This window comes from Anguilla anguilla, chromosome 10, assembly GCF_013347855.1.
Source record: "Anguilla anguilla isolate fAngAng1 chromosome 10, fAngAng1.pri, whole genome shotgun sequence".
NCBI lineage: Eukaryota > Metazoa > Chordata > Actinopteri > Anguilliformes > Anguillidae > Anguilla > Anguilla anguilla.
This window is the reverse complement of record NC_049210.1, coordinates 35,580,426-35,595,515: the sequence shown is the minus strand read 5'-3', so window position 1 is coordinate 35,595,515 and position 15,090 is coordinate 35,580,426. Positions and strand designations below refer to the sequence as shown.

General features: G+C 48.1%; 1 protein-coding gene across 11 annotated transcripts in view; it reads left to right on the top strand.

The window, feature by feature from the left end:
* Window positions 1-15,090, top strand: part of LOC118206315 (multiple C2 and transmembrane domain-containing protein 1-like) — a 152,829-nt gene that overhangs the window by 106,368 nt on the left and 31,371 nt on the right. For all 11 annotated transcript variants that reach the window (XM_035378892.1, XM_035378894.1, XM_035378891.1 and 8 more), the window contains one exon: window positions 7,571-7,690. In XM_035378892.1, coding sequence (XP_035234783.1) covers window positions 7,571-7,690 — 120 coding nt within the window. The remainder of the gene's footprint in view (window positions 1-7,570; window positions 7,691-15,090) is intronic.

Genomic DNA, 15,090 nt, shown 5'->3' with positions numbered 1-15,090 from the left:
AATTACGTTTCTGTAAGCTGGTTTTTTATCGGCACCAGCTGGCTCAGGTGAGGCGCTTCAGGAAATGCGCGGCGTGTCTGTTTCGGGCCCGTCCCCTGTAAAAAGCTGCGAGAGGAAGAGGGAGGGACCCGGGAAGGGAGCGGCCTGAACCCTGTCGCCAACCTCTGCGGGACGAACGTCGCTCTTCTCCAAACGATCCTGCTCACCGCCGGGTTCTGGATGTGTTCAAAATCACAGCATTCCGGGTCCTGGTTTTCACTGCAACATCTTTCCTTTTCTTGAGTTGTTGAGGAGGTGGTTCCTTTCTGTAATATGCTCATGTGTGTTTATGGCTAGAATTCAGTTTTGTTTTGTTTTTTTTGTTGAAAATTCCTCCTAACTAGTGATCCTATCTTCTGTCTACAAAAACATTCATTTCTTACTCAGCTGTTATGTTTTTACTTGTTATTGCTATCATTTCTTTTTCTCTCAAATAGAATACAGTGCATATCTCTTTCTTAAACCTTGAATACAGTCGGCTTCACAGAGCAGAATTGTTGAACTGTTCTCATTAGACACCCTTGATGTCATTACATGCGCAGACACACACACACACTGACACACACACACGCACACACACACAGGTACACTACCTGTACAAGTCTGTAAGCTTGTAATAATCTCACGATCGTTGTAGCTCCACCTTGCTCACAGCGCGACCGTTACATATGGTGATGACAGATCCTTACGACTGACCCAACCCCCTCTTAATCCCAAAACTCCCCCCTCACCTCCTTCAACTGGCGTCCACCGGGGAGCCACTACGGTGCCCCCCCCCCCCCCCATGACACAGACTCTCCGCCCGGTCGGAACCACACCCGGCCCCCTGCGCGAGGAAGAGGAAGAGGAAGATGAGGAGGAGACGCGCAGAGGGTCAACCGCCCGCTTTACCTTTCTACCTGAACACCTGCAAGCTGAGCGCGCTCTCCCACGCGGGCCCCCAGAAGAAGGGGCCCATTGTGGGGGGCCCCCGGCCGGCCGGCCATTGTCTCCCTGGCTGGGGCTCCCGCCAGCCTCTCCGCGTGAATGAAAGACAAGGTTGTTATTGCTCCCGGGAGCTCAGGCCTCAGTACCTTTTCCACCAAACAAATTTGCAGTAACTCCATCTCCAATTTGGCCCTGAATTGGGAGCAAATAGACCGGGCATTGTGTGGCGCGGGCAGGGACACCGGAGGAGAATGGGGTACGTCGGTTATCCAGGGGGGAAGCGATACTGTGGGGAGGGTGCGGCTTTTTATGTTTAGCAAAGTAGGACTGTTATCGTTGGGAGAGCCCAGACAAGGGAGACGCTTCTTTCGGTGGAAACTGGAGCAGCCATCACCTGCTTTGCATTTAGATCAGGTTCACCCCCTCGCTTTAAAATAAAAGGGGAGACGCACATCTGCGTGCGTGTGTGCGTGTGTATGTGTGTGTGTGTGTGTGTGTGTGTGTGTGCGCGTGTGTGTGTGTGTGTGTGTTGGCACACGTGTGCCACTCACATGCTCTAGTGTTTTTTGCTTTCCAAATTTTTGTGTGGTGCCGGAGACGTGACCCCTGGCTGGCTTGGGGTCCGACCCGACGGTTTCTGTGGTCTCTGTGAGGTCGGACCGCTCTGCCTCGACCGCTTTGGGAGCTTTCTGCAAAGGATTACCTCTCGAGAGGTGCAGTCCGCTCGAACCCGAGGTCAAGGGCGGGGTCATTTACCAGCTGGAGCAGGGGTACGCCATTTTGTTGAGCTTTTAAGATTCCCCGAACATAATGGCCCCTAAGGTAGAGAGAAGCAGTTGTGATGCACACTCGCACAATCACAATGACTTTATTTTTCTTTTTATGTTTGTATAAAAACATAACTTGTTAACTAAGTGTGAATCCTGAGCATCAAAGTTCAGTTTGTCTTTGGCTTTCATTTGTAAGAGATGTTTATCATGTTTTATGTTAATATTTGTAAATACCAGTTTCAGGTCTTTCCCTGGGTAAAATGCAAGCTGTAGTTCCCTCAGTGTGCAGGAGGGGGCACTACTTCACCACCCAATCACCTCTAGATCATCCAAAACTATGATCATCAAATTTATCAAAGCAAGCTCTGCTAGAAATTCCTATTCCATTTCCTATAAAGTATTGCGCTTCAAAGTATGTGATAATTACAGGGTTTTGTTTATAAATGAAGTAATATGTGTGTATCCTACATGTATTTTAAATTCCGTTCGGTGGACTTTTGAAACATTGATACTTAAACCTCCTCCATATACTGCTGTCGTAGATTAAGTATTGCTGCCAAACTATCTGAAATTCTGCCTGATTGTTTGTGGTTAAATTAACTAAAACGGATACATTAGCCAGGACTTTAAGATAGCAAGTATTTGCAAATTAAATGCATCTGTGTGCATGGTAGGAAATTTGTGTTCGTCCATCTGTCCCTGTACACAAAAATGTTAGATGGGCACACTTATATACAGAAATGCCAGAGGAAAACACTTTTTCTTAAAGGCAAATGTGCATTTACTGTAGTTAAAACACGGCGATACTTTATTGACAGTCTGTCGGGAAGGAGTATTCGTTCACTTACAGTCTAAATAAAAGTAACAATACTATTAAGAAGGAATGCAGTCAACAAGCATACAAGAAGAAAGCAGAAACAGTTTATAACTAGAACAGCAAAATATTTTTACTGTGGAACAAAAAATATATATTATTTTCTAGGTACTTATCATAGAATAGAAATAGAAAGATATGATATAAATATGATTTTCCAGTCTCAATTAGGGGATTTTAGACTTGTGTTGATTTCTTGATTTTAGAAATGTATTCATGAATCTCCATTTTCGTGAGACTAAGGTGACTCTTGAATAATATTTCTCTGGAGCTTTCACTAAACTGTTGTTTTTTTGCTGATTATCAGCCCCTCTGTGGCAGTGTACTGTGTGTGTTGCGTCTGAGGCTCTGCACATAGTCCGCTATTGAGGACAGCGCGAGTTCTTTCAGAACGCAAATTCACAAATAATGTGCATCCTTTTTTTACCTTACTGAGATATTGGGCACTACTAACAATATTCATAACCTATGAAATCAACAGGACGTTTCTGAAAGGAACAAAAAATATATATATATATTTTTTGGATACATTATATGGTAGGGCTGTGCTTAAAGAAGTGCAGTTTGTGTTTGTGTGTATCTGTGTATGTGTGTGTTTGTGGGTTCGTGTGCGTGTGTGAGAAGAGCCTTGGCTTTTGACAGTGCGTGTGTATTTGAGTGTTAGTGTGCGCGCGGATGTGCATGCGTGTGTGTGTGTGTGTGTGTGTGAGGGAGAGTGAACCAAGCCGGGGTTTTTGAGTGTGTGTGTTTGCGTGGGTGAGCGCTAGCTAGCGAGCGAGTGTGTGCTAGCACACACGAGTGCACGTATCTGAGCCCTGAGTGTGTGAGGTTGTTATTTGAGCACCGTGGCGGGATTCTACGGCGGTTCTCAGCGGGTTATGGAACAGGCGCCTCGCGGGAGGGTTCGGGGGCGGGGGGGGGAGGAAGCGCGGCGGCGGCGTCCGATACAGGCCGAGTAACGGAGCCACGGCGCACCGTGGCTGCTTCTGAGCCGACGGTGGGCGCTATGGCGACCACCCGGCTGCGCACCAACAATAGCGCGTGCATGTGCGCGGGGTTCCGCTTTCCTCCGTGCTCTTTCTTCCCTCTCTCCCTTTCTCCTATCACCCCATCTCCCTCCCGTCTGCAGTGGGGGGTAGGGGGTGGGCGGGAGGGGGGTGACACGGTCCCCCGGCTGGAGAGAAAGGCCCCCGAATCCCAGGGCCCCGGCCCCTAGCCCCCTAGCCGCGGGGCGCGCGAACGCGAGAGGAGGGCTTCACCTCTGGTGGGCCGGGGTGTAGGGTTCCGTCCCCCGTCAATCAAGCCCGGGGCCCGGAGCGAAAGAGAAAACAGACGGCGAGGGAAAGGAAGGAACGGCGACAGGTTAAACATCCCCCGGCGAGAGGGAAAGGAAAACAAACGGAAAGCAGCGGGGGGACCGTTCCGGGAAAAAAGAGAAGGAAGAAAAAAAAGGAGGTTCAAACGCAGATATTACGCGCTACGGCACTCAAACGACGACTCTGGGAAAAGTGCGAACGCTCGTGTCGGCATTCCGCGCGCGGGGCAGCGTTAAGTCCTCGATGAGCACACGCACGCACGGTCACACAGACACACACAGACACACAGACACACTACACAGCACAAACACACACGTACACACGCATGCACGCACACGCACGCACAGTCACACAGACACACACAGACACACTACACAGCACGAACACACACACGTACACACGCATGCACACGCACAGTCGCACAGACACACAGACACACTGTACAGTACGAACACACACACGTACACACGCATACACACACACACAGTAATGCTTGAACGTTTATGACAAATGCAGAGTGAACATAAACGGAATGTTACCAGAGTCTCGTCAATTCAGCGTGAAATTTTTTTTCTTTTTTTTTCAAAAGTTGTAAAGTGTATTTTGATGTTGTTTTCAGCGGAGGGGGGAAAAAAAGCTCTGCAATTTGGAAACGTTCTAAATTATGTATCGCAAGGTCTTGCTTTTTTACGGTAGCTCGGTGCTTGAATCACAGTGGATGAGCTGGTATTCTGGGGGAGGCTGAGCCACTGCGTGAGCGCGGCTGTGTTTTTAAACGCAGCGCCGTTGAAGTTCTCTGCGCTCACGCCTTGTGAGGAAGCTCGGTTTCAGGCTGCGTCGGAGCCGGACGATAGCTAGGCCGCGGGCAGGAAGCGTGTCCGTGCGCAAACGCCGCTGAATAATTGAAGATCCGTTTCGCGCGGTCCCACGCAGCCTTTATTAAAAATCTCTAATCTGTTGTTTTGCCGGCCGGCTTGGCGGGAGCTCCGTGCTGGACATGCCCATTAGAATAAAATATTTTGCTGGAAGCGTTTATGCAAATGCGGTGCCCATTTAATTTATTATGTATTATTTATGTCTTTGTTTTGTTTGTGTACACACGGTGATGTGCATGTGTGTGTGTGTGTGTGTTTCTGCATGGCTGTGTGCGCTCGCATTAATTGTTAATTCTCCATCAGGTGTACATTTTTAGCCCATCTTTAGGCTGTGAATGTTGTGCCTTTGTGTCCGTCTCTGCTAGCTCAGGGGTTTTTCCACGCTGAAGTGAAGCACAAAAACAGGAAGATGTAGTTACTGTCAGTGAGAGATTATTTTCCGTCACATGAATAGGTATCCCGTACAATGTGTGTACCGCTTGTCAGTGCGCACAAATGTATGTGTGTGTGTGTGTGTGTGTGTTTGCACGCGTGAATTTGAGCTTGAGTGCCTGTGAACCCAGGGCTCCCGAAAAGTGATCCGTGCCCCGGTTGAAGGTGTCTGGCACCCCCCGCCGCACAAAGCCACACCTGTGTTGGGGTGGGGGGTGGGGGGGTGAGGGTTGAGCCGGAGTGGTCCTCCCTGACCGGGAGCTAGCAGACACCGCAGCTTGGATTGCAGCCCCCGAACAATAGCCGCTTTTGGGAGGACGCACCTGCCCCGCTTCTCCATTTAAAGAGATTTATTAGTCCTGGGGGGCGAGGGGAAGGGCGGTCACTGGGCCCCCCCCCCCCCCCTCCGATTGGTAGCACGGTCTAAAGCTCGGGGAAGGCTTACCGTTATCTGACCGTGTAACACGGTCCTTCTCCCGTACAGGTGGACGGATATGCCGCCCGGTGAACAGAGATACGGGAATATCAGTGTCAGATTCTGATATTATTTACATGGCAGCACATGCAGCATTTAGTTATTTTCTACAATGCTGAAAAAGGATTAAAATGTAATTCCTGTACTGGTATTGATACGTTTTATTTTCTTATTGCTAATGAGTCGTATGAGAAATCTTTAATTAATGCATTTTTGAGTGGCCGCATTTAGTTTAAGTGTAAATCCATGTAATTATTCAAAAATGATTAAAGGGTACTTTAATCTTGTTTACTGCTTTATTATTTTTAAATGAGATTATTTAGCAGTTGTTAATGGCTATCAGGTTTAAAATACGCATTTCCATAGCTTCTGATTATTTATTTTAGGAATCCTTTTATTTTTTCTATGATTTTGAATTTACGTACAAAACTGAACTGAAATGCTGTTTGTGTGAAATTTTGAGCGATGCGAAACATAGAAGGAACACACGCATTAGGTTCACTCTCACGTAATGTTTTGTATTTTTTTTTAAAATCCATTAAAGTATTATATGCATTGTAATGCATCTATTAGCCAAATAGCGAGCGTGCCATCGGTGTGACATTTGTATTTGCATGTTTTCTCCCCGATCGGTGCCTCAAGTAGCACTCATCTGCTCTGGCGCAGGGACTAATTAAGTCAAAAGTAACCGCAAAGTGCGTCCGCAAATGAAAAGGCGCGGGCAACGCGTCGAGAAACGAAACGTTTTCTACCCATGAGGAAATTGGAGAACGACCAGCTGTTGTATTTTTTAAATCAATTTTTAATGTGTTTTTATTAAACCCCAAGACACGATTACGGGGGGGAAACGGGTTGTGGGGGGGGGGGCGTTGAGGAGGGAAGTTGGGCTCCTCCGACCCCCCCCCCCAGCCCGAGTGGACGTGCGTAGCATTGTCCGTCAGCAAGCTATTCGCTCGTTACCTCCACCCCCCTGGTGCAGTTACTCGTCTGGGGGGGGTGTGAGCAAGCAGCCCCGGGGGCTAGTCTGGAAGGGGGGGTCTCGGAGCGGGGGGGTGGTTTCATGTGAAAAGCGGGGGGGGGGGGGGGGTGGGAGGGATGGGGATAAGGCTACAGGGAGAAGAACATACTGGAATGTTATCTCCACACCACACAACGCGCTGCTGTGGTGAGTTTCTGGGACGGGGGTGTGTTCGCGGTGCCCGTGGTCACCCTGTTCCCATCCGCGGGGACTGCCTCTCCTCACAAGACAATGAGTCCCGGCAAATGCCTAAATTCTCCCAGTACCGCAGCACCTGTCCCCCAGGCACGGCGATGGGCAGGGGATTGTGGGCGATGGGCATGTACGTGGAGCCCACAAGGCCAAGAAGCCTGTCCGTAACTCTTCTTTCACAAAATTCTGACAGCACGGAGAGTCTGTGGTCAGCGATTTCAGCCGCTGGAAGCTGTCTGTAGGTTTTAAGCTGCTTTCTGTGGCTGAAATTGGACAGCGTTAAGAGAACATGGCAGATACAAGCGCTGAACAAGAACAAGGTTTGTCCCGCGGAAATGGCTGTCGTCGTTGCCGTTGAGTAGCTTCAGTGGGCTGGTTCGCACGAGAGTTGTTGTGCGCGCAACGTCATCTTTTCAGCCATAAATGCCTCATTTGCCATGTAAGACCCCCCTAACCCCCCCCCCCCCCCCCCACCCCCAGGCTGTCCACACCAGGGGGGGGGGGCTGAGGGAAGAGCAGAGCTGGGTTTGGGGTCTAACAGATTGTCTCTCTCTCTCTCTTTGTCTTCTTTCTCTCTCATCTCTCTCTGTCTTTCGCTCCCCCATATCTCTCTCTCTCTCTCTCTCTCTCTCCCTCCCCCCCCCCCCCCCAGCTCTTTATTGTGGTGGTGTGGAACTTTGAGCTCTACATGATTCCGCTGGTGTTGCTGCTGCCTCTGGCCTGGAACTACATCCTGATTGCCTCGGGGAAGGACACCAGGCAGGGCGATGTGGTGAGTTGTCCCCCGGCGCTGGCCTCCCTCCGCACACCCCGCTCCAGGCGCACCCCCCTGTAGACCCCGCTCGCGTAGCGCCTCCGCTCGCATTCCCGAAGGCGCCAAGCGGTCACCGCCAAAGTCAGCTCGCTTTTTTTTTCTCTCTCTCTCTTTTTTACATCGTTTTATCTCTCTCTTCCACCATTTCCCTTTCTGTGTTCATCGCAGAGCTAATTCGCGTATACAAAGTCACGTGAATAGTTCTGCAGTCCTAACGCACTGCGGTATGTTAGCTTTGCTAAAACTACCATGAAAAGAAAAAGCATCTAAACCACACTGCTGCTGTCCACGTTATTGAGACTGGGGGGAGGGGGGGGGAAACTAATTTAAATGTAGTCATTTTACTTTAAGCAAGAGCAGCAGAATGCAGTCAAACGTGAAACTTAATCATCAAGGTATCTTCTCTTACTGAAGTAGCGGTGATGGCCCTCTATTACACTACAAGTAACAAAGGATATTATTTGGATTTTTAAGTATGCAAAGCACGCTATGCAGGTGATGGCTTGACACCACACTTCCTGGGGCTGTGTTTTAGATGCATTTATTTTTGGCTTTATGAAAAATGTTCCAGCGCTTTGTTCTTCAGGGTTATTTTTTTAATATTGTTTTAAAGAAAACTTGATTTGTATTAAACTTCAACCCATCTTGAACAACGCCGCTCGCACGAAGGTATATCTTTAACGCTGGCTCACTTACCTGGTAGTTTATTTTGTCGTTTTTTCCAGTTAAACGATGTGTCACGCAGAAGTTAATGTTTTTTTAATCACGCCGAAGCGCTATCCTGAAATGGAGAGAGTTGGAAACTAAGCTGAAATTGAAGCTATAACATGAACAGTAACCTGATTAATTTTAATAAGACCCTTTTTGGGTGGGTGTAAGGATCCTAGTTAAGCGCCACTGTTTTTAATACGAGCCTTAATTTTTCATGAACGCACGGTTAAAGAAGGGGCCCCCGATTTGTGCGAGATAATGGGCGAAACAAAAATGAAATTTTTCACACCTTTTTGAATTTAAATAACAAATTATCTTTATGAAACAGAATGGAAATAATGTATTCTCAAATGAGACGTGAGTACAGTTAAACCTGGCGAGGAGGGAGTCTGGCTGGTACGTGCGGCTTCCAAATACCCGTGAAAAATACCTTTAATACATCAATAAAATAATTCTGTGCACGTGCGGGTTGTGAAGGCATTGATAAGCATAGAAATTAAAACTTTTGAGTTTGTTTAATAAACGTGATCAGCTCATAAATAGCCCGTAACAATTTCTGAGTTAGTAGCATAGCATGTGCTGAAGCCATTATGATTAAATGTGGATAACTGATTGTAAATAATAGCTAATAGTCCAGAATGGAATTAACAGAAAGAACAGAATGGCATTTTAATTAAGGCAAGTTTGTTAAATGGGTGCATATGTGGATAAGTAATATAAGGAGCATATTTATTTGAGTGTGTCAGTTCTACAATGTGTGTTGGTTAAATAGCACAGCACACCATATTGGAAAAGGGTGCATACTACATCACCATGTAGATTTTACACTCTTTACTCTCGCTTGTTGATTGCAGTTGATGTGTCGGTACGATGCGTACATCTTCTGAGTGTACGGATCCCAATACAAGTATTCATCCCTGAAAGTGGCAGAGGGATTACAAGACCCACTCCTCTCTTCTGCTGTTGTCACACTGTGGGCAAGACTCCATGATTGCACAACTCTTCTCCTTGTGGAGTGTCTTACTGCACATCTCTCTCTACCCTAACTTTTGTGTATCAGATGGAAGGTCGCAATGCATGATGGGTGCTGTTACGCCGACACTTTAAATGTACTCATTCAGTCATTAGGCACTGCTGCAGTGGTGACATGGCTCAGGAGGTAAGACCGATTGTCTGGCAGTCGGGGGGTTGCCGGTTCAAACCCCACCCTGGGCATGTCGAAGTGTCCTTTAGCAAGATACCTAACCCCTAGCTGCTCTGGCGAATGAGAGGCAACAATGTAAAGCGCTTTGGATAAAAGCGCTATATAAATGCAGTCCATTTACCATTTACCAGTGCAGGTTCGCTGTTACTACCGACTTAAAAACAGAGATGCGTCAAACGATGGCGTCCGCTAACGCCGCTAACTCGCCCTGAGCTCGACCGGAGCCGAACGTGCTATTCGGCACGTACGAGAAGCGAAGGTTAGCCGCGCGCGTGGAAAAGGTTCATTCGACCCAGACGCCGGTTTGGTGCTGAAGCGTAGCAGTGCGTGAGGGAGCCGGTTGGGTCTCCTCAGAAAGCCCTCTCAACGCCGTGTGTTTTCGCAGGTGTGTGTGTGTCACGCGGGTGGAGATCAGCCGGATCAGTAGCGCGCTGATGAGACCCGGGGTGCGCGCTGTGTGCGGAGGGGTGTTGGGTAGCCCTGCTTTCCCAGTGCACCAGCCCCCTCTCGCCCCGAACACCCGGGACATCAGTTTGCCCCGGCAGCCCCTAACACTTTTTTACTCCTTCCTGTAGATGGAGACATTGCTTGCCGAAAAAAAAAAAACCCGAAATGCAAAACGTGTTCCCTTTTTTGCTTTTATTCCTCCCTGTGCCCTGCGTCTAATCGATCGAATTTAACCGTTTGCCGCATGAAACGTGTATAAAAAAAAAAAAGACTGTGTGGAAATATTTATTGTGCGTCGATGTACATTTCCTTTTCGGCGTTCTTGGCTTGCCTTGCGAGTGTGCCATTAAGCATTTCCCTTGGCTAAGAGCAGACATTTCTGGAAAGCTGCTGGGTAATTATTGCCCGCTAGCACATTTCAGGCCTTTTCTGACTGTGTAAAATTGATCTTTTTTGTGTTGTGTCTGTTGACATCAGAGAGGTAATAAAGCTGGTTTTGGGGTTCCTGGGAAAGGGGAATCGGGCGACCCCCGGGTCCAGTTTTTTGCTGCGCTGAGGTTTTGAGTTTTGGGTTCGAGCCGGGGCTGTCCGATAAACGCATGACCGCGAGAGCTGTCGTCATGGCAGCCATGCATCTCTCTCTTTCTCCACCCTTTCCCTCCCTCCATTGTTCTGCATTTTGACGACTGTAACCACAACAGATGACTTGTTCGGGGCAGCCAAAGCTGTCAGTTTTGCTCTCTGACTCAATAAACCAATCCCGGACGTCTGCTCTGAATTATTTTCAGCTCAGCTGATAAGAGAGACTTGTTTTTCCGAGTAATTAAAAAAGGTGGAGGGAAGTTAGTTTATGTGGAACTCCAGAGGAGGAATTTGGATGTATTTCCATGGAAACATTGAGGGAAGTTTTGTGGACATCACAGAGTAACCTGTTAAAGTTTAGTGCCTGAACAGAGTTGATTGATTTCCACCCATTTGAGGTCACCCCGTTGCATTTTAACCCAGAAATGTTTCTCTCCCTATTTTTATCTCTGTCATTCCATCGCATGTGATTTAGGAAGTACATGACAGGCATATGGCATCTCCTTCTTTTTTTTTTATTGGATTGAGCTGAGCTGAGCTTTCTTGGCGTGTGATGTACGCATCTCTGATGAAGTCTGCTTGCGGAGGAAAGTAAAAGTTGTTTCAGAGCGTCTTTTTTTTTTGTGTGTGTTTTGTTTTCTTTTCTTTTTCGGTTCTCCGGAGCTGAAGACAGAACTCTTGATCATGGCGGTAACAGACGCGGCGCGCAGACTACCCCCCGTACACAGATAATAGGGCCCTATTGTTACGTCCCGGATGTTGTTTTTGTAACTTATTGCCTGGCCTGAGGTGCCTGCTTGAAAGAGACAAGCGAGCAGTAATTTAAGATTCCCCTTACCGCGGCACACGCCACTCGCGGGTCACCTGACGCGGTCACCTGACGCGGTTCGAGAGCGACTCGACCCAGCTCCAGATCGAGTTTCGGAGACTGAGAGGGGTGTCGCATTCTTCTCGAATTTCATACACTTGTTTTGTAAGACGTAGGAAGATTAGCATCCGCGCATTTCATGCGGTGGCACAAACATGAATTACGCTAAGAAACCTGATTTTCTCACGCAGACAGCTGCCTCCCTTTTCATTTCCCGCCGCCGTCGAGCGGCGCATATGGCGGGAAGCGGTTTACGTTTCGCTCTCTTCTGCTCTTTGGGGGTTTTGGTTCCTTGGATTCCCGTGTTTAGCGAAAAGCCCGATTCGCTGCCCGAATCTGTGCACAGCCACCTCTCCATTGTATGTCCGATAAAGGTCGAACAAACAGAAAATGGCGGCTTAGAGTCTCGGGTGGGAATATGCCCAAAAGAAACCGGCTTGCGCCAGTTTCTTTCCTTTCTTTAAATCTTGAACCCTTATTCCTTGATGGAACTGAACATAGTTTCAGCATGCGGGTTTGTTGTTGTGACCATGCTTGCCCCTTGCGCTAAGGCACTTTGTTTTGCTGTCAGTTGACGGGATGGTTACCCTCAACTTTCACCCCTGGGCTGACCCCCAAACTCTCTTTTTCACTCCTTGGATGATCACCCGTCATCCCACGAACAGGCTGGGACCCCTCTGTCACAGGTTTTTTTTGTCCTTGCCAAAGTGTGTTTTTAGCATCTTTACATGCTAGATTAACATGGCAGAAGGAGACTGAAACCAGGGTGTCTAAAGGGCAGTGTAGAACAGAAGGAACATAAGAATATAAGAATACATAATGACAAGGAGAGGCCATTCAGCCCATCTAGGCTGACAATTTAACAAGAAACGTGTACCAATGACTGACAGATCATCTTCCCTATTTAAATGCGAGCTATTTGATCTGTTCACTAAGAAAAGTTTAGTTTGTCTTGCAGTTCGCATTTAACCATTTAAAGATCACAAATTTGTGATTAGAATGTTCTTAACTGAACTTTATAATGCGGATGTAACAATCACAACTGGTAACTGAAGCAATTCTTGATGCTCTAGAGCATGGACTTTTTATTCTAAATTTTTTTTTTTTAATCTAAAAGACCTACTCTTCAAAGGGTTAACATATTTACAAAATGAGACCATGCTTAATTTTCATTTTTTGTGAACTTTTTAAAATTGATTTTTCAGGATTTACAGAACAAGTGTAACAACTACAACGTTTAAAAAAACAGAACACAAAAAAAGAAAAAAAAAGGGGGGGCAATGTGTTAGTGTTGGGGAAAGTGTGTTTGGAGGCACCGAGCATGCAGGTCAGTCACTCCATTGTCCAACTTGTCCCAAAATGCACCTGAGGAAACGCTGGAGGCCCTGATTCTGAATGCTAATGTTTTTATTGGTCCTAGTTTTCTGTTCCCATCTTGGCGCTAATTGGTTCTTCCCGCTACAGTAGCCAAAGCTGCCTCCTTGGACCATTTACAATTCACGGCTCTCAAAAAGGATCTCTGCAGCAGTTAAGTATCCTGTATCTCAATTTCAGGTTTTTATGCTCATCCATTTGCCGTCATTATCGTTAATGTTTTTAAACGTAAAACTGGCTGCGGAATTTAAATGCAAAACTGAGGCTTCAAGAACTGCAGGAAGTGGAGCCAATCGGCTCCCGGCTAGTAAGGAGGAGGGTGGACCAATAGGGTGCTAAACCTAAAGTGGGGGGAAGCTTCCAGAGCACCCTGTTCCAGAGATGCTTCTGAGGGCAAAAACTAGCTAGCCAATGGAGCCTCACCTGGCTTATTAATGCATGCTCGGTATGTCCAACCAAACTCTTTCCCTGGGTTTTATTTTCTCATGTTACCATCACCCAAGGTGCCTGTTACAATGGGAAACCTTTGGACCGGATCCAGCCGAATCTGCACAAGGTTTTCTTCAGTTATTTTTAACTGTCAGACATGGGTCCGTGAGGTGGTGGGCTGGGGGGGTCGACGGGGGGGGGGTATGGCGCAGACAGGCTGTCCGCACACCTGCTGACACGCCGTTAAACCCCCCCCCCCCCGAAAAACCCCTCAATCGCCGCTTTGTCTGGAACCTGGAAACGTTCAGTCAGGGTGGTGGGCGGGCGGGCGGGCGGTCGGGTGGAGGTGGTGGGGCGGGCTGTCGGTGGGGGGGGGGGGGGGGGGGGGGGGGGGGGTTAGGGGGAACGGTCGGCGCAGTCGAGCGTCAGACAGCTCAGCTGGAACGGGAAAAAAACCGCAAGGCCCGGAGCCTCCCTGGAAGACCGCGGCAGCCGAGCCAGCGGCCCGGAAAACAGTTTACCAGATGTGAAGGTGTTAATTATAGCCGAGATTGTCATGCTAGAGAAACACACCGACGTCTCTCTCTCTCTGGCGGGCGCGCAATTAAGCCTGTTTACGCTGGAAAGCTCTTTCTAACGGCGCCGCGAAGAGCGAGCGCAGCGCAGAGGGGCCGTAATGATCTCCGAACACATTTCAGATACCTATTTCTGCTCTGCCAAAGCCAGGCGAGAATTGAGGCTCGTCTCTGAGCTGGTTTCGAATTGATCGCAGAAAATACTAAGCAACGGTCAGGATTCTTTTTTTTTTTTGGTTTGTTTTGCACAATATCTTGGACGTCCCACGGCCTTATTTTTGATCTCTCGCTTTACGTTGAAAAATGTTCAAATCCCTGATGTTGGGTTTACAGTGAGACAAATCTGCTATAGATTTGATTTTAGTCAGACCACCATGTTTGCAGCGAGGCAGGGGAAGCGTTAATGCTTCTTCCCCGACAAATCCATCGTCACGGGCTGCAGTTGACTTCACCTCAGAGTTACCGCTTGCCCGTACATTTATGAAAGCCCCCAAAGTTTTTGATTTCTTTCCACCTTATCTTCTTCGCTCAATCATAATGGTCTTGTCTGTCTTGCTGGCAGGCGCGAGACAAAAAGAAACCGAACCTCATCGTACAGGTAACTCGTTCCTCCTTCGCCTTGGCGGAGAGCGTCGGTCCGCCATCGGCCGCGTGGAATTTCGGTTGAGAGCTGCGACCCGAGGCCGGCGGCGCTAGCCCTGTGAACGGTAGCCGAGTTCAGGAGAGCGTTTTTGACGCTCCGAAAAGCAGCACTTATCTGGAGAGGGGGCCACTCGCGTGGATAAAAATCAGGGGCTGGACCGCCTAACGGCGAGCGAGACCGCATTGAAATCGACTGCCGACGGAAAAACTCTGACACAAAACAGCTGCGTCAAGTAGAGCGCTTGTTTTGTGTTTTTTTTTTTTTTCTTCTATGGTAGCGTGCGGCGATAGGATGTCGGGCCACCCATTACCCAGCTGCCCCTCGCGAAGATCGCATGGGGGAATAACAACTCGCATATTAACTTAGCGGGAGCCTGACTGTAAATGGGCTGTAATGATTGATAGATGTCGGACAGGGGCTTGTAAAGAACTGCGGGGATGTCGGCAAGCTATCTATATATATACACATTCCCCAAACAAACAAACCTGCATTTTTGCTCATATTTATTCTTTTTGTGTATTCAAT